The 20,270-nt window shown below is 35.6% G+C and overlaps 1 protein-coding gene across 1 annotated transcript in view; it reads right to left on the bottom strand.

Annotated features, from left to right (window-relative positions):
- LOC122347530 (membrane-associated guanylate kinase, WW and PDZ domain-containing protein 3) overlaps positions 1–20,270 on the bottom strand; it is a 98,417-nt gene that overhangs the window by 35,117 nt on the left and 43,030 nt on the right. The window contains 1 exon segment of the mRNA XM_043242892.1: positions 3,497–3,613. Within this exon segment, the coding sequence (XP_043098827.1) occupies positions 3,497–3,613 (117 nt within the window).

Genomic DNA, 20,270 nt, shown 5'->3' on the forward strand with positions numbered 1-20,270 from the left:
CCCCCGGGCGAGCACCTGCTCCGGCTGCGTTCTGGTGGAGAAGGGATATGAGTGGCACCTTAGGCTGCTCTTTATTCCTCTCCGTCAGAGGAGCTTTTAAGAGCTTTTGTTCATAGCTCCATAAAGCAGCTTTGTGACTGCAAACACCGGAGGCTCTCTCTTCCTCCAACTCCGTTTCCTATGCCCTGCTGTTTCAGGCTCTTCTCATAACTTACTGACTAAGGTAAAGAGAGAAAAAGAGAGGGAGTAACTAGGCCAAGAACAGAGTGACCTAAGGACACGAGAAGAGGATGCTATGCTTAAATTGCCATCCAGTGGAAATTCTTTGTCATTTTATTTATTTTTTTTTATTCGGATTGTCTCAAGCCTGCTAATTTTCCATAAACATCAAAGAGCAATTCTTCATTCTTTGGGGGGAATTATTCATAATTAATTCTTCTTTTAAACTTCAATAAATTCAGAAATAAAACAAAAATGTGTTAATCAGAACGTTTATTTTTAGCCCGTTCGACAGCTGGGAAATAAAAGCTGATGTCAAACATTTATTGCCGGCGATAAAATGCGCAGCTAAACGGCTTCCGCTGGCTGTATTTTAAATGGGTCACTTTCCACTTTATAATATCAATCAAACTTGCTTTATTATAACCTTGTCTTTCACCTTCAAAAACGACAGGTTGTTTTGTTGCTGTTCCTTTAAAGGAACGTCGCTTTTTTTGATAAAAGGCTCATGCTGGGGGACTATTTTCAGGTGCGGCGTAATATCACTGCGCCTGCCGCGGCGGACTTTCCTTTACGCCTGAATGAGAGTATAGTTCCTAACCATATTAGCCTACAAAATCACAACTTTCATTTTCCGTCGGTCTTACTACACAATGTTACTACAGAAAAGACACGTTTCAAATAGGAAAAATATCAAAACTCTTGCTGATGGTCTGAACTAAGAGCACTCAAATGTCCAACTCTAGAGGGAGTTGAAAAATGAGCCTGCTTCCAAAAAAACTGGCATGTTCCTTTAAGAAGTGTAAGCAAACGCCCTCTGCACACGTGACAGCAGTAACTCTTTTACTCGAGAGCCGTGTGTGTTTGCTGTCAAGTCTAATATGGTTTGCACCGCCCCGGGCTGCCTTCAATAACAGCGTCTTTGGAATATCATTTGATTTTGACAGGTTCGCAAAACAATTGGTGCTGAAATGCGCCTTGCAAACTGATGATGAGCGTGATGATCATGAATTGTTAAAAATAAACTTTAGCTGCTCATTTCTAACACCGAAATCCTTCAGAAGGATATTCAGAGTGACAGGAGCTACAAAGAGCAAGTAACAGCTTGAGCTATGGCGGACTTCTATTGTTTTGCAAAAAATTATTAATTTAGGAAAACAGTTGCTACAATCCACACCATGAGCTATATCTCAATATATACTGTATTTTCTAGCATAATACTAGCGTTCAAATGTATGCAAGCACTAAGATGTCAGTAAAGACTAAATATATATTTAAATAAAAATATTTATAATTTAAGATTTATATTTTTAGTTTGCTGTATTCTATAAGTTACAATTTCATAGGATATTATAAAAAAAAACTCACTGGAATGCTTTTATGAAACATGTAAACAGATTATTCTGTAGGTAGAACGCAATTTTTATTTTATTTTGCGGTGAAACGGCATGTAATAAAGTGTCGTGGTAAATTTGCCCCTCAGAGTGTTTCGTGACACATTTGTCACTGTCACTTATCAAATTAGACTAAATAGGGAATAACGAACTAGCTGAATGAGAAACTAATGAGCAGTGTGCTACGGCTTGGAGAAGAAACATGCTCTCAGAAAGCCACTCCACAACTCTCAAGAGAAACAGCATCTCATGCGGAGCCTCACAGAGGAGAGCTGGAAGTGTGCTGCAGAGGGCCAGACCTACCACACTAACACACACACACACACACACACACCGGTGTGAGACATGACCAAAGGACTCATTCTAAACACCAAACAGAAAAAAGACAGAGAGGTAAGATGAGATAACCAAAAAGACAGAGAGGACATATATATATATGCTTATAAAATGCATATAAAATTACAGTAAAATTACAAAATAAAATACAACACTGGCAAATAATAATCATGTAAAATAAAATTAAGTAAAATGACACAAAAACTCAAATATTAAAAATACCTCAAAAATAACCTCAAAATAAAAAGTAAAGTGAAAAGTAAAATACGATCTTATTTTACATGCATATGCATTTGTTATATTTATCTATTCTATGTATTTGACAGGCTCTTTCTTCGCAAACCAAATTCATAGACACACCAGGGTGAGAAATTTACAAAATGAGAGAAGATAACAAGACATGTTAAATGTTCTAACATTTCAATACTTTGTATTATATGTGTTAGACTGTATTTTATTGTATGTTCACAAAAATCAAAAAACAATATTGCACATAAAACATAAGCAAGTAAGTAAATAACAACTCGGGCCCATTGGAAATACGTGCCTCTAAATACGTAATAACAGCACCCTTATTAGGTACCTTAACCCTTAACCCTTATTACATACCTTAACAAGTGCAAAAGTGATATTAAACCAGAGCTCGTCATCGCCTGAGTGCAATGCCATATCGCATGAGCTACAGAACAAACGTTTTGGGTTGAAAAATATATGATATGTGACTCTATAACGTTCAAATATAAAAGTTTTCAAATGTCACAGCATGTTAATATTGGTTTGAATTCACAACATAATATTCTTCAAGTAATTAAACAAAAATGAGGCTTTATTAATAGTAACCGTGGACTTGCAAATCATACTTTGTGTAAAAAAGAATAACAGTTATGGGAGTTTTATTGCATCTAGTGTTCATTTCAACTGGAAACTGCTACGATTCGTATGTTTAAGTACGTTTTTTGGAGTTTCTCAGAAATTTAGGGGAGGAATGTATTTCCAGTGAGCCTAGGTTGGTAGATGTGTTTTAAAACTAAAACTAGAAAATAAAATAGAAATGAACTGAGTGGCTCGGTGTCAGTCTGTCTGTCTGTCTCTGTCTGTGAGTGTGTCTGTGTGTGTGTGTGTCTGTCTGTGTGTGTGTGTGTCTGTCTGTCTGTGTGTGTGTGTGTGTGTGTGTCTGTCTGTGTGTGTGTGTGTTTGTGTGTGTGTGTGTGTGTGTGTGTGTGTGTGTGTGTGTGTGTGTGTGTGTGTGTGTGTGTGTGTGTGTGTCTGTGTGTGTGTGTGTGTGTGTGTGTGTGTGTGTGTGTGTGTCTGTCTGTCTGTCTGTGTGTGTGTGTGTGTGTGTGTGTCTGTGTGTGTGTGTGTGTGTGTGTGTGTGTGTGTGTGTGTGTGTGTGTGTGTGTGTGTGTGTGTGTGTGTGTGTCTGTCTGTCTGTGTGTGTGTGTGTGTGTGTGTCTGTCTGTGTGTGGGTGTGTCTGTCTGTGTGTGGGTGTGTCTGTCTGTGTGTGTGTGTGTGTGTGTGTGTGTGTGTCTGTTTGTTTGTGTCTTACACGGAATGGTGCGCAGGTACAGGTTGTCTCGAATCACTTGCTGCAGTTTGTGGTCGATTGATCCTTTTTGGAACTGCAGACTAAGATAATGCCTCAAATCAGCGTTCAGCACTTTACCTGCAAAGAGAGAGAGAGAAAGAGAGAGAGAGAGAAAGGCAAACGGAAATTTAGACAACCTTTCAAAGGTTATGGAAACAGAAGTAGGTAGGCTTTGGCATTATAATGTAGACTAACTCCCGGAAGGGATATGTTATTGCACTGAGGTTGCTCTTTCATAAGATAATGAGTACTTAATAGAGTTCTTAGCCCGTTTAAAGCACAAAACTGTCTTTAAAATATTAAATAAAAAACACACATATCCAAAAATGGGACAATTTTTGACATATAGTAAGAGTGTGGAGCTATACGACGAATGTAATTGGTATAGCTCTGTTCATTTGGTCAGAAAGCTTAAAACACGTTGTTAAGATCTTTTGTGAAACCTTGGGAGACAGAAGGAAAATTATCGGAGAGAAAAACAGAAGCGTAAAGAGAAGCATAAAACAAAACTTGCGAAATATGTCAAATTATGAAATTAAAATTGAAGCAAAAGTTGGGTTTACTCTCTGGCTAAGAATAAATATAAAGACATGTCATAAGCGCTCCTGCTTTCCTGCGGGTACATTCACTGTACCAAAATACCTTCTATTAGTGCCCGATTGTTTTTCATTTTCCAGGACTGGAGTGACATCTTACTCTGCGCATACACACACGCACACTCAGTGTGAGAGCCAGCTGCACAAAACAACACGGCGTAAGTCTCTTATAAGCTTTGCTAACTCAGAAAAGACTTCACAAACAAGCTGACACAGTGTCGAAAGCGACTGTGAAAAGTGAAACCTAATGAAAACCCTCCACACAGAACTTTTAAAAGCCTCACTTTTCTGCCAAACTCCAAAGACGCAACTCTGGGAGAGTTCACAGAGTTGGTGGAAAGTTGCTCTGCAGAAGAAGACTGAGGATGTTTGCTGATACAGACTGAGGGTGGATGAGAATATGAAGGGAAACAGAAAGAGAGAGAGAGAGAGAGAGAGAGAGAGAGAGAGAGAGAGAGAGAAAAAGTCCAACAGCACAACTCGAGGGAGAAGAACAAATGCTATTAAAGGGGTCATGCAAGATATCACATTTTCTTTGATCTTTGATTTAAAAAAGGGAAAGAGAAAAGTTTACCAAAACATGCACTAAATTTAAAAACCAACTCGTTATAAACCCACATTCACGAAACGAATCATCTCAACATTAAAAAAGGTGTTTATTTTAATTTTGCAATTTTAAGATTTGCGATTTATTCTTAACAAATGTCCCTGATCGTTTCAGTCTGGGTTTATTATTGTTATGACACATTTCAATGCAGATTAGTTTATTCATCTTTGACAATATTACAGTCAGATTTTTTTAAATGAACCTGTTTTTGCGTCACAAAATGTAACACTTACCAAAATAAATAAAATACAAACGTAAAATAAAACATTACTAAATGACTAAATAATTCACGAATAAAAAATGTATAAAGCACATACAAAATAAAATAAAATAAAATAAAATTAAATAAAATTAAAATTAAATTAAATTAAATTAAATTAAATTAATGCACACACTTGTTTATGTGTTGATTCTTGTTCTTCAAATGAGGTAATACAATAAAAATAATAAATATCAACTAAAATAAAATAATATTAATTAAATTAAATGAACCTTTTTATTTGCAAAAGTTAATTTTATTTGCAAAGTGCTTGAAATAATGATTTTTAGAACTAAGTCTTTCTATTATAGCTAATAAATAACTGCACCAATCAGCAAACATTTCAACCAAACAATGCTATTATTTCATATTTAAAGAAAGTGAGTAGATAGTCATATTTTAGTTTTTCAGTGGCATTTTCCACCACATCTCTGCATGAAAAAAATTGTCGCTGTGTCTTTAAGAAATACATGCTTTTGCATAAAAAATTAGAACCGTTCCAGTGCTCAAACATCATCTTATGGTTTGTGTGAAGTAGTTGTGTAGATAACAGCTTGCGTTACGATACGAAAGATCAGACTTTTTTGGAAGTTTTGAAACTTATAGTATGTTTTCATACTTCATCAAGCTCTTTCATCTTTGCTCATATTAAGAATTCATTAAAAGAACAACAGAGCAAAACAATGACTGGGAAAAACAAAGATAAAAGATAATGTATAATATGAAGCCTTTAGGAAGAAAGTGTGAACGTGTGCAAACAGACGCCGCAAACCACTAAAGCCCTCGCCTATAATCTCCCGTCTTCACCCCTGTGCCATGCTGCCAGTCCTCATAAAGCACCATAATCTCCTCATAAACACAGCGTGACCCGTTATGTGTCATAACCTTTGGGCGGAAAGGCAGGTGTCCCCGTCGGTCTTGAATTAAGCAGGATTTACCAGCCACAAAAAGCTGAAATATCACATCATTCTAATTTATTTTGACAGGGATAAAACAGGAATTATCAAAGTGTTGACATGAGAAGCAGATATCAGCAGCGTTTTAATGTCTTGATGGCTTAACGTGACTGGGAAACGAATGCTGTTTTTGGAAGGATGAGAAAACTGTTGTTCCTTCATTCGATTTGATTAGAGACGTATTTTAAATGAGATGGATCGGTCAGTTTAAAGATTGATAAAAGAAGAGAAACCATTACAAAACCATTACAAAAATACATTTAAAAAAACATCTGAAATAAATACAGATTTGTAAAAAATATATATATATATTATATATAAATACATATATAATAATTCCTACAAAAAATAACTAAATTACAAAACATTTTAAAATAAAAAAAAAAGGACAAAAACATTTTACAGAAATAAAATAAAATAAAATAAAATAAAGCATATTCATGTGTTGATCCTTGTTTAGAAAGTAGGGTACAGGTTACATGTAAACACCCACAAACGCACACGCATGTACAAAAATAAAATAAAATTAACAAAATAAGACAATACCAAAAAGTATAGAAATAAATAATATTTTCAATTAAATTAAATTATAAAAATAAGCTTAATAATAAATAATAATAAGAAGAATATAATAATAACAATAACAATAAAAAATAAAACACATTAAGAAAAATAAAGTACACTTATTTGTTGTTTCAGGCTGGCAAGTTTATAAAACAGTTACTAAAGTTCCATGTAAGATAATGTATGAAACGTCCAAAGCGTAGCGCAAATGTCTTTCCGGAAATGACTAGTGTATTTTCTGTTTTTCAGTGTATTTACATTAGTATCCAAATTCGCTCAGTCATCTGCACTCATTTCTTCCCCATATGGTGCACCATGTGGCACTGACTACACAGGGAATAGTGAATGAGTGAACGAGCGAGTGACTTTGACACAGCACATGTGGTCAAGGAGAGTCTCACCAGGTGAATACGTCCAAGCCGCTTCCATCATTTCATTCATCTCACTTCCTTCATCATGAAAGTACCTCTTTGTTTTCTTTTTATTCTATTTTAATTCATTAAAAGCCACTTCATCTCTACTGCCACAGTCTTCAATGGGCATTACTCAGAGAAGACGGCGTATTTAATTTGATGTGAATGAAAATGAGACTACGTGAGAGAAAAGCTGTGCATTTGAAACTTGTTTTAGGTCATATCTTATTTTCACAACCCATTTTTTCCTGGGGAATTTTTCAGAAAGACATATTTTCAATGTTTTATTGATTTAACAATCGATAAGAGGTACGAACAGCACAACCCATAGTACGCACTATATATTATATCTAAGCCCACTTTTCATTCGCATTGGGTAAAATATAGTGTCTACTCCACATTTAGACTACAAGATCAAATGTACGTGGATTTTACATATCCATGAAAAATGAAAATATTATAAAATAAAAAAATTCTTGCAAAAATTAAATAAAAAAACTATTATAAAAATAAAACATTTACATAAATACAATAAATAATCTTACAAAGGAATCTAATTATTGTTATTATTTAAATATAAAAAGAAGATTAATATAATTCATTAATAGATGTTTTTATTTTAATTATTATTTTATTTATTTATTTATTTATTTATTTATTTATTTATTTATTTATTTATTTTTTGTGTGACTTTTTTGTGTGACTTTTTATATATATATTTGAATATTACAATTTTGGTGCTGCTTAAAAAATGCTAAAACATAAAAAACATAACAAAAAAAATCTCAAGCAATCCAACACTTTAGACACCACTGTATTTCTGGTGTTTATGTTATTTTTTGGAATTTTGTATATTAAACACCTAACAGGCTGTAATTATAGGTCTTTCTTCCATCTCATTAGCTCTCTACCTCTTTCTGGTCTCAACAGGACAGGTCTAGACTCTCTTCTTGGATTCTGAGTTCTGAGGCCATAAGACAGATGCTCTGTATCACTCTCTTTCTCTCCCTTTGCTTCGCCCACCTTCTTCTTCCTCCAATAAAATGAGGTAATAATATAATAATCCTGTCAAGGGAAGACAGAGAATTTGTTAGGAGGAAGACCAGAGGTTTTAGAGAACATTATCACCGTGCCGCTCTCTTTATTTCCCATTTTCAGCTGTCAATATCTTTGGTCATTCCTCATCTGCTTTTATTTTATTTATTTTTTTACGGCCGTTTTAACGTTGACGTTTTTTCTTTAGTTTTCGCCCCTTTTCTTATCTCTGTCCTTCTCTGTTTCCTTTCCTACGTGTCAGAAATGGCAGAGCAGCTTTATAATCCTCCCCAGATTCCCTCCTGTCACAGCGCTCACAAACCATAGCAAGGACATACAAAAAAAAGAAAAGAATCAAACAAACACATAACAAACCAAAGACACTGGGGATTCATCGTTTTTTGCTCTTTGTTTTGCCATGAGAGAGGAAGTCTCCATTTACTACTACTGGCTATCATCACTCTTATAAAAATGGAAAAGTGAACAGTTAAAAAACGAGTGTTGTTAATAACAGGAAATAATGATAATACTATAATGATTTTTGTTGTGTTCTTGCTCACAAGAATATAAACCTCAGTAGGTGATTGTATAATAATAATAAGATGAATAATATTCTGTTTAAAAATTTAGCATGATCTAATATTCAATATTACATATCTAGTAGGCATATTGAGAAAGCAGGAAATAGCCTGAATTTCACTGGAAATTACATTCTGAAACTTTTTTTTTTAACAACAATGCATGAAAATCAAGCATTTTATAATTTTTTTCAACTCTCAAATAAATTGTGTAATCCCAATCTATTTCTGAGTGAAAATTTCTTCTGCTCAAAGTTGAATAATTATTGTACTATAGCCAATTGTGCGATTTAATTTATTCTAAATAAATACTAAATTCTTAAAAATAACTGACTAACTATATCACATTTTTATAAAGTAAAAATTGACTATTTTGAGATCTGCTAAATACACTATATTTAATGAGCATCATGCACAATTGACGTGATTGAATTTACAGACGTGGACAAAATTGTTGGTACCCTTTGGTCAATGAAAGAAAAAGTCACAATGGTCACAGAAATAACTGTTATCTGACAAAAGTAATAATAAATAAAAATTCTATAAATGTTAACCAATGAAAGTCAGACATTGTTTTTCAACCATGCTTCAACAGAATTATTTAAAAAAATAAACTCACGAAACAGGCATGGACAAAAATGATGGTACCCCTAGAAAACACTGAAAATAATGTGACCAAAGGGACATGTTAATTCAAGGTGTGTCCACTAATTAGCATCACAGGTGTCTACAACCTTGTAATCAGCCATTGGGCCTATATATATGGCTCCAGGTAATCACTGTGTTGTTTGGTGATATGGTGTGTACCACACTCGACATGGACCAGAGGAAGCAAAGGAAAGAGTTGTCTCAAGAGATCAGAAAGAAAATTATAGACAAGCATGTTAAAGGTAAAGGCTATAAGACCATCTCCAAGCAACTAGATGTTCCTGTGACTACAGTTGCACATATTATTCAGAAGTTTAAGATCCATGGGACTGTAGCCAACCTCCTGGACGTGGCATGCAGGAGGAAAATTGATGACAAATCTAAGAGACGGATAATCCGAATGGTAACAAAAGAGCCTAGAAAGACTTCTAAAGAGATTCAAGGTGAACTTCATGCTCAAGGAACATCAGTGTCAGATCGCACCATCCGTCGTTGTTTGAGCCAAAGTGGACTACATGGGAGACGACCAAGGAGGACACCATTGTTGAAAACGAATCATAAAAAAGCAAGACTGGAATATGCCAAACTACATGTTGACAAGCCACAAAGCTTCTGGGAGAATGTCCTGTGGACAGATGAGACAAAAATCGAAGTTTTTGCCAAGGCACATCAGCTGTATGTTCACAGACGAAAAAAATGAAGCGTATCAAGAAAAGAACACTGTCCCTACTGTGAAACATGGAGGAGGCTCTGTTATGTTCTGGGGCTGCTTTGCTGCGTCTGGCACAGGGTGTCTTGAATCTGTGCAGGGTACAATGAAATCTCAAGACTATCAAGGAATTCTAGAGAGAAATGTACTAGCCAGTGTCAGAAAGCTTGGTCTCAGTCGCAGGTCATGGGTCTTGCAACAGGACAATGACCCAAAACACACCGCTAAAAACACCCAAGAATGGCTAAGAGGAAAAAAATTTGACTATTGTAAAGTGGCCTTCTATGAGCCCTGACCTCAATCCTATTGAGCATCTTTGGAAGGAGCTGAAACATGCAGTCTGGAAAAGGCACCCTTCAAACCGGACACAACTGGAGCAGTTTGCTCATGAGGAGTGGGCCAAAATACCTGCTGAGAGGTGCAGAAGTCTCATTAACAGTTACAGGAAGCGTTTGATTGCAGTGATTGCCTCAAAAGGTTGCGCAACAAAATATTAAGTTAGGGGTACCATCATTTTTGTCCAGGTCTGTTTCGTGAGTTTATTTTTTTTAATAATTCTGTTGAAGCATGGTTGAAAAACAATGTCTGACTTTCATTGGTTAACATTTATAGAATTTTATTTATTATTACTTTTGTCAGATTAAAGTTATTTCTGTGACCATTGTGACTTTTTCTTTCATTGACCAAAGGGTACCAACAATTTTGTCCACGTCTGTATATATAACAATATATTATCATTATTTTAGTGATATCAATCAATAAATCATTAATCACGTTAAAATGTAAGGCTTTTATTTAAATAATTATTGTGTGTTGTGTATATTTATTATATAAATACATACAATATAAATATATAAATACATACAATATTTGAAAATATTTCCATGTATTTACATATAATATTACATTTATATTCATATATATATATATATATATATATATATATATATATATATATATACACACACATATAATATATTAAATATGAACATACAATTTAACATTCAACATAATACATTTACACATTACACACACATTTATTTTGTAAACAAAAACTCTTATTTCGAAAACGATTATTTGTGATTAACTGTTTGACAAACACAAAGGTATTTACAAAATAAACTAAATGAGAAAGAAAGACAAAATGCCTGACTCATACACAGCATACCACAAAGAAAATTAAACAACTACACACACAGTGTGAATGGCCCCCTCAAAAAGAGCTCTCTTATTAACTCTTTAAACATAATGTGCTAAAACAAAAAATATGTCTGAAACACTGGTTACCATGGTAATAACTTTTTTTTTGATAAAGGCCATCTTACAGCTTTTGCCCCCTCAGACAGCGCATTTATCTAATTGGTTAAACTTCTATATACTGTACAGTTCAGGAGCAGATGGCTCTTTCGCCTGATTTGGCTCGTTTGCCACCGACGGCTCAAATAAGGGTTCGTTTTCTCAGCTGTGCTCCGATTCCCCATTGATTCTCTACAGCACCGCCGAGGAGGCCTGCTACACGTGCATCTATTAGACGTCACTGATTATGTGACTCAAATTAGCTGTTTTTAGCTCCTGCAAATGTCTCCTGAAGCGCTCGAAGGTGACGGCACTTCCGGAGCCAAAAGCGCGGCTCGCAATCGTTCGCGGTAAATGAGAAGAGTCGAGAAGCGGCTGCAGAACCGACCGTAAACTACAGGTTAAGGACGGCGGCTGAATCGCTACTTCCGAGACCGATAAAGCCTCTCGCGTGACGACTCGATTCGAGCCCGGTCAACGATCGCCAAGACAGCCTCATGAAAGCAGTGTGGAGAGCCATTACATGTGCACTTCTTGGTGAGAACGTGAAAGCTCGGTCTGTCACAACACCGAGGCGAGGGAGTTATTATTTCTGCCTAATGACACTATGACCTAAAAGCTGTTACTGACGAATGGGAACAAAGCTAATCAGAAGAGAAAAACAGAGTCAGACGATGAGCAAATGAGGAACAAAAGGAAAAAACGAGCGGAAGAGAAAATAATTCAAAGCTGACAGAACATAAAACTCAGATCCTACTCTTTTATCTGCGGCTTTCGAGAAAAAAAATTTGCGAGGTTGTTTTCCACTACAGCAACTACTGAGCAAAACGAGTGGGATGAGTGAGCATATAGTTCATTTGTTTTCTTCTATTAAATACACAGGTATTGAACGCTGATACTGCTGATTTTATTTATAATCAAAAATGAATCCGAAGCTATACATTACAGCAATTTTACCACTTTTTTTAAGCACGATGGGAAACCTCTTGCTACTTTAATATGTGAGGATAAAGGGAGCTGTAGAGGAAGGAGGGATGATAGAAAAGATGCCAAGCGTTTGATCCTCTGGAGCTAAATAGGGAGAAATGTGGCAAGCCTGTTGCTGTCAAAGAGAGAGAGATGGAGCTGATGCGGTGGAGACAGCGGTTGCTGTATAACTGTATATTACTGTATAGCCAAGGACGTCAATAATCTACGAGATTTCTGACAGAAATATGAAAGGGGTGAGGCCTTTATCAGACCACATGGGTGACTGGACGACCCATGGTCATAGTCATCCAGCAAATGACTAGGCTAGTCAATCAGTGAAGAATTTATCTAGATTTTTGAGCCATTTAAAGGCTTTATAGTGTAGCGTAGTTGTTTTTGAACACCCCTTCTGGGTGCATTTCTCCCATTACATTTCCATAATGGCATTTCAAAATATTCTTAAATAAAACATGAAGCAAAGCGACCAGCTCTGAGGTTAATCACAGGATTACAACATTTAATTCCAAGCCAAAAACTATTTGAAAAATATTTGAGACAATGCACTTATCCCATGAAGCTCTGTGAATGACATAACCTAATCTGAAACAATAGTGCAATACAAACCTACTGAATATAAATCATTTATTAGGGGTACGTAATATTTCTTTTTGGAAAAACAAAATACATTTAAATAAAATACTCGTGTTTTGTCTAAAAGGGATCATTTCAGTTTAACAATATAAATCAGAAAAAAGTCCAATATGCAACTATTAACTATATTAAAGGTGCTATATATCAATCTGTACATATCATTAGGTGCTATGTATTATTCTTTAACTGTACTAAAAAAATGTTTGTGGATATTTAGGACGCCCGCTACTCATTTCTCCCAAAAACTAACTTCTTGTTAATTATTCTGCTTTGAAATGTGCGTTCTGTCTCAGAATATCTGTTTTTGTTTTGACCTGTGTTGATTTTGCTAACTGTCAGTTTACCCAATAATATTTCCACACTCTGGGTTGCCACCTAATGGGAAATATATTATTGCCATGGGAGTGAGCAAATGAATTGTATCAGAAATCACAAATTGTACATCAGTTTACAATGTAAAGGCTTGCTGCCTTGCATTGTTCCTGTTGTGTGTCCTCAATCTGGCAACCCGTGAGCACTTCAAGTCTTAGTAGGAGGTTGCGGGAGAAACAACAAACAACAAAAGTGCCCATTTCAACCAATAGCTCCCAATAATACTATATTATTGCACATTAACTAGAATTAAACGCATTTGTATAAAGCGATAAAAAATATAACTAGATGGATGCTACAGGGCTCTTTTGCTGCAATTCCTACTTCCATGCTCACAGAAGTCTCTATTCAGGAGAGTGTAGTACTTCACTGGGAATACAGCAATTAAACATGATCCCTTGAAACAAGAAGCTGGAAGCACACTAACTTGTGCCTTCCCCACAAGCATATATCATCATTTAACAACCTTGGACCTCACATTAGGTTCGTCTTGAAAGGTTTATACATTATCTCAAAAAATCAATTTCTCTATGGAGAAAATGAATGGGATTTTTTTTACTTCCTGTTACCTACCGTTGCGCTTCTATAGAGTGCGCTAATTTGTAAGGATGTTGCTGCAATTGTGTGCAATTTTTCACCATTGATATTGATTCCCCTGTCCCCATCTCTCTCCCTCTCTCTCTCTCTCTGTTCCTCCACCCTTATAAATTCTCAAACCACTGAGCAACAACCAAAGAGTGCAAAGAGCTTTGAAGCTCAGAAAGTGTGAGGCAAGGTGAGAGGGCTTATAGTGGAGAGGTGTGCAGATTTTGAACCAATCCTGTTAGCGGTCACAGTCAAAGTCAAAGTTGGGTTTTTTATCTCCTAAATAGAAAGAAGAAGAAGAAGAAGAAGAAGAGCCAAACTATAAATGTTCTAGCAACATCTGCAGTCAATGAAAGTGTCTGTGATGAGATTCTGGGCTGAGGTAGTTACTGGAGTACATGTAGATGTCAGCATGTGCCATATTGTGCAGCACAGTGACGATAGATAGCGGCCATAAAATACACAATATTGCTGTAAAATAGTACACAGAGTAGAGAATGAAGAAAGTAAAATATTGAGACCGATATAATACAGACAATTTCATAAAAGCACTTGTTGTGAAGAGCAAAGTAAATAAATATTTGAAATAATCAAAATTGTATTTATTAAATTTAATTTAGCATCTGTGAATGAATTCATATCAATGATCATTAACCTCGCAATAACCTAATCTTGTTTTTAATTAAAATAAAAATCATGCAATACTAATAAAAATTATTTTTGCATAACTTATCACGTACAAGCAGTTATTTATATATTTAATTATTATTATTATTATTATTATTATACTTAAAAGTCAACATTTAAAATGTATATTCTTAATCTAAAATTACAATCATACAAACAAATGAATAAATACATGTCAATTATTATTACTCCTGTGGTATTTAAGGAGAAAAAAAATAATAACATGAAAGCAATATTGTTTTTATATGTATTTTTTTGACTTTTGCATTAAATTCAATAACCTGCTACATGTCTGACTAATTCAAATACAAAACAAAGCTCAAACTGAACCTATGACGATACCGCCATCTATATATAGAAACACCTCGCCAGAAGTCCATTCAAAAGACAATTAATTGGAACCCATGCTTTTCTGTTCCTCAGAGCAAGTGTGATTATAAAAAAGAAACAGATAAAGAGCGAGAGAAAAGGAGAGTGCACTTTCTTTCTCTCACTAAACTGCCCTCATTAGTGATCTTTGTGCGCGTGCATATGTTTTCTAATTGGCGTGTTATTAATAATGAGCCCCTGTTCAGAAAGTCTCACTCTCGGCAGGTATATGAGAGAGCCTGGGTGAGCGTGCGCTATGTGCTCATGCTCAAAACTGATGCTCAGCATGTGACTACTGGTGATAAATTATATAGTCAGTCAAAACCGCACACCTGAGGACGTCGCTGTAACTGACAAAATCAATTATGTCAACTTGAAGATGACAGTGTCAAATCGATGGCCCAAATTTCCCCTTTTTTTTAATGAGGAGCTGGAAAATCGTGCAAACATATGAATTCGTGATGTTTAATAGAGATGTTGTCAATTTCCTGGAAATATCACGATAGCAAAACTTTATATCTTTGTGGTCACATGAAATAATAGGTCTTCTGCGAAGGTCTCATTAAAATATGCTTAAACTGTAACAAGGTCTGTAAACTTGTGTTTTGCGCCATTATGCTTTGGCACAGTCAAACTAACTAAAACTGGCTTAATCCCATGTCACCTTTATTAATGTAGCACTTTTAACAATAGACTTAACAGTATCAACAGACTGTAAGTCATGTAAAATGACGAGAGTAAACACTTTTCGGGCATTTCGTTATTGAATTCAGAGACTTCACTGTCCAGCTCCAAGTGTTTGGGAAAGCATGGAGCACCAGTTATGCTTTTTTTTCCCGCATTTGCATAATTCCCGACTTTTTCATGGGCAGGTGATTACAGCATTTAGCTAGATTTGTGGCGAGACACGGTTTCGTACGGCTGTTTTCACTGACGTTTTCCTTCAAAATAAACGCTGTGCTGACAGTTAGCGGTTTAAATGGGTAACGTCGTGGCAGTCTAAATTCAAAATATCCCATTCAGGTGTAGAAATGAGGAAATAATTCAATATTCTCATTTTCCTACTGTAGTGCAAAGCAAAAATAATACGCCTATGAAATATTTATTTTCGTTTCTTTCACAGTGCAAATGTTTTACAATATGTGGCCATTCACCACACAGAAGAACAATTATACTGCATCGAAATTGTTATATTGTAATTAGTTTGACTTCTAAAACACGAGCGTGAATGTAATTTAGACTGAGACGGTACACCACAGCTAAAAAGAGGGTCGAGTGTCCTTTAAAGTTCAGGCTACGAGTCAGTTCATTGACTTTTTTCTGATTACGTTTTTCTTAGGAGCATTGTTTGGAGCTCTGCGTTACAGCAAAGCTAGTTTGTCTTTTATTCTGACAAACAAGGAAATTCCATTTCAGCCTCCCATCGTGACATAAAAAAGCATATTCATTATACTACAAAACAAATAGAGACGGAGGCAATCTGGATAGCCGTCAGCTCCAACAAACCCATCTCGGGTAAAGGGGTAGATGGGAGTTTGTGAAGGCAGAGTTTATAGTTTTGACACGTTACATAAGCAGCCTCCTCAAAAGGTGTGCGCTCGGCACAGCTGTCAAGTCTGAGAGGCATTTGGGCGGAAGAGTTTGCTGAGTAAATATCTCACATCATGCGATGAATTTTAACAGCGTGTGGCTCAGACTACATGCTCTTGTGTCTTATCCAACTAGACTGCAGCTGCGATGAGAGACGCGCAGTTACTCCTCGTTTAATTGACTTTTCACGCTACTAATCTGATTAAGCTCACTAATCTCGTATTAATCTATAATTATCCTATATTTTTAGATGTTATCTGAGATTGTTTATACTTCTCACAATCTTATCATAATGTGACTGCGTTTCGAGTTTAGTCTTCTAAATGCATTTCTCACAAAATAGCTTTCAAACGACTAAAAATGAAGGATTTTTGGAAATAAACTTGAATGTAAACATCCTGCAAAGTTTTAAATCTGGAAGTACACCTTGCATAAAGTTATCGTCTCTCATAAGAAAGACACCATTCATTTGACGTTGGCATACGGCCTGCCCACGTTTCATATTGGTATGAATGAAAATGCAGATTTGTTCTTTGCCACTAGGTGCCGCTTTTAGAGATGAAATCAACCAAAAAGGAGTGGTTTGGAAAAATAAAAATCGGGAGTAATTGAGCAAATAAAGTAAAAAGAAATGCATTTTATAAGAAAATTAAAGCGTTTTTTAACCTTGCGTGCTTGTCAAACTAAAATATGATTTTTCGTAACCCATAATAGGGGCAATTAAATCAGAGTTTGTTGTTAGAATGTTAATAAAAACATAATAGCCTTAACACACTAATGTTAGATAGCAGACCATTTAATTGGACGTTTTAATCTCTTGTAATGTATCTGACATACATTTTGTGCCTAAGTCATCTTAAAAAGCTGTCTAGGTAGGCAGCTTGCTAGGTCTGAAAAAAGAGCTCCTATCATAACTTTATCCATTAAACTCGACTTAACAAAAATATCCCTATAGGCAAGTGGCACCTCAGACAAAATAATTCAGTAAGTTATGAAACTCAGCTACATTCCTGAAAAAGTTTCTGGCTTATGAAGTTATGCTTGGTTTTTAAAGCTCCAGCTGAGGACATCACAATGAAGGATGATATTGTTTCATAACCAAGACACTTGGGAGGGAAAGAGAGCAGCATGAGGGACAAAACAGCTCAATCTCCTATCTCTATTAGTAACACCTCATTGACTGTGACCAATAACCATTTACACCAAATCACCGACAGAAAGACCATTTCATCTGCGAAAGGTTCTGACAAAATTAGCATCTTGTCAGAACGACTGAACTTAAATATCCGTCCATAACGATGCATAAACTCATTAAAAAAAATTATACCTGGTTAAATACGACTTGAAGGAAGAATGACTTAAAGGGTGATATTTTTTCGATCTCAGAAAATCACTTAGGCTAGTTCACCAACAAATTTCTCATCATTTACCCATCCTGGTGTTGTTCCAGACCTCCAAACCAAACACAAATTAAGATATTTTTAAATAAAACATAAGGTTCTTCTCCTTATCGAAAGTTCAAGTGACTAAAACTTAGAAGGCCATAAAGCCATGACGAAATTATCTAATCTATGCAAGCTGTTTTAAAAGAGTTTCTGCTTTTTTGGTAATCACAGAAGCCTTGTACTAACTCTTTAAGCTCTATTAAGAGCGGCCATTTTGACTACTCCTTTAGTATTTGCATGTACTCACAGCTCTGATGGCATAAACCTTTATAACTCACAAACATTACACGTTAGCTTGCCGTTTTTCTCCTCCAAAATAACAGCAAAATAAATTATATTTTATCCCGGTTTATTTGTTTTTACAAAACGAGGGAACGCTCAAAATGATTTTCTCTGTTAGTACGCGGTAGCCTTTACAGTAAGTTAAACTGAATTCAGAATATTCATCTAATGAACGCCGCTTTCATGAGCACAAACGTTGTTATGTTATAATTGCAGCGCTGCTTCCAAAATAGATCTGCATAATGCATTTTTATTTTCATTGAGGATGCGAAAAGAAAAAGACAAATATGGAGTTTGACAGCAGCCACGCTTCGTCCTCGAGCTTTTGCTGACTCTAACCGCACTCTCTGGACACTAGTGCCAAGATTCCCTTTAGCGGGGGTTGGATTAATTAAAGATTAATTAAACTGCCAGAAACCTTTATTTATTATGACAAATAGCCCAAAGAATGTTGTAGAGGAAGCATCAGGGCTTATTTTGGCGACGACAATGATGAATTTAATCAACTGCGCTAACATTTTCGAAATTTATACCACTTAACACTGTAATCTCCTTCCTGTAGTTCAACGCAAACATGGTTATAACTTGCAGGGAGTCAGCATTTTTTGCCGAACTATTATGAACGGTTAAAGACTTAATTCCTGGAATCCTTGACAACCTTTTTTGGGAATAATAAAGCATTCTGCCCTATAAATAGTGAATTCCAGGAGAGATATGAGTTGAATTGAGCCTTGCCGTTTTTTATAGCGGAGTGGAGACAAAAGGCCCCAAGGGCAGCTGCTGAATACAGTCAGAGACATTATAAGGAGAATGAAAGAACGCAGAAAAATTGAATGTGAAAAATCACAACACTCAACGTGGCAGCGGTGGGGGAAGAAAGTTCTTGCCTTTCAATTACCCAAGCCAATTGGGCATCAGCTGCTCTGTAGAACAGTCATAACACCAGCATTGCGTGCACAGCTGAACCAACCTGAAGATGACAGTTTTATAGTGTGATTTGAGCTAAAAAGGTGATTTGCCATAAATGACTGACACATCAAGAACATCTAGTATTGGCTTTAAGGCAGCTTCATGTTCCAACCTGCTGAACAGACTTCCACCTAATGCCGGTGTGAAATACACCTACAAGCAGAACAAATTGATACGTTTTAATGTGCGCGTGTGCTTTAAATAATACTAATTGAGAAATCGAACTTGTGGTGCAGGCTGGAATCATAAATCGTACCGCGTTAATTTATCTAGACTAGAAAACAACTAAGCCTGGATTCCCAGAGTTTTTTTTCTTCATTTTGGTCACCTGATGCTTAAAAGACAATTAATCGTTACAATTAATATTACTGACTGCACTGAAGCTATCAGATGAGACTTGAATAATGGCACTGCTGTTTTGTGCAGAGCTGCTTGAATCAACGTTGTTTCATAATTTACAGTGACTGAAATGAACTGAATGTTGCTGAATAGCAACACTATTGTCTTGTATAAAACTGCTTATCTGAAATGATTCTATATAGGTTTAGAAATGAACTTAAATTTGTCTCATAAATGATGCTGATCGCACAGTCTGATGATAATTATGATCTCTGTTTTTGTTCATTTCTTTTTTGTTACTGTAACCTCACTATACTGTTCAAAATGCTGTTTAAAACGTGGCTTTAAATATGTGGTTAAATTCATTATTGGAAGGGACACTTTTTAAATTCACACCAAAATATTTTTTACCTCATTTATGAATTAATAGTTAGATCTGAAAACCTTTCAAACCTCCCTAATTACTAATTACTCAAGATGTCCAGATTTCCCGTGAATACCAATTTCTTCACATAAATCTGCTGCACGAACTCCGAAGATGAAATTATATAGTGCACAGGGAGCACTCTTAAGCTCTTTTTACACTTTCAAGATCTATTTTGCTGTAACTGCACGAAAAAATGACCAGTACATTCTTTAAAAAAAAAAAAAAAAAAATCCCCTGTGCGTTCGACGCAAAATGAAAGTAATACAGGTTTGGAATGACATGAGAGTGAGTAAACCATGACAGAATTTTCATTTTTGGGTGAACCATTGCTTTAATACCTGGATAAATATCATTAGGGGAAAGTAAAGGCAGTGGAAAATACTTTTCTG

This window comes from Puntigrus tetrazona, chromosome 6 (genome assembly GCF_018831695.1).
Source record: "Puntigrus tetrazona isolate hp1 chromosome 6, ASM1883169v1, whole genome shotgun sequence".
NCBI lineage: Eukaryota > Metazoa > Chordata > Actinopteri > Cypriniformes > Cyprinidae > Puntigrus > Puntigrus tetrazona.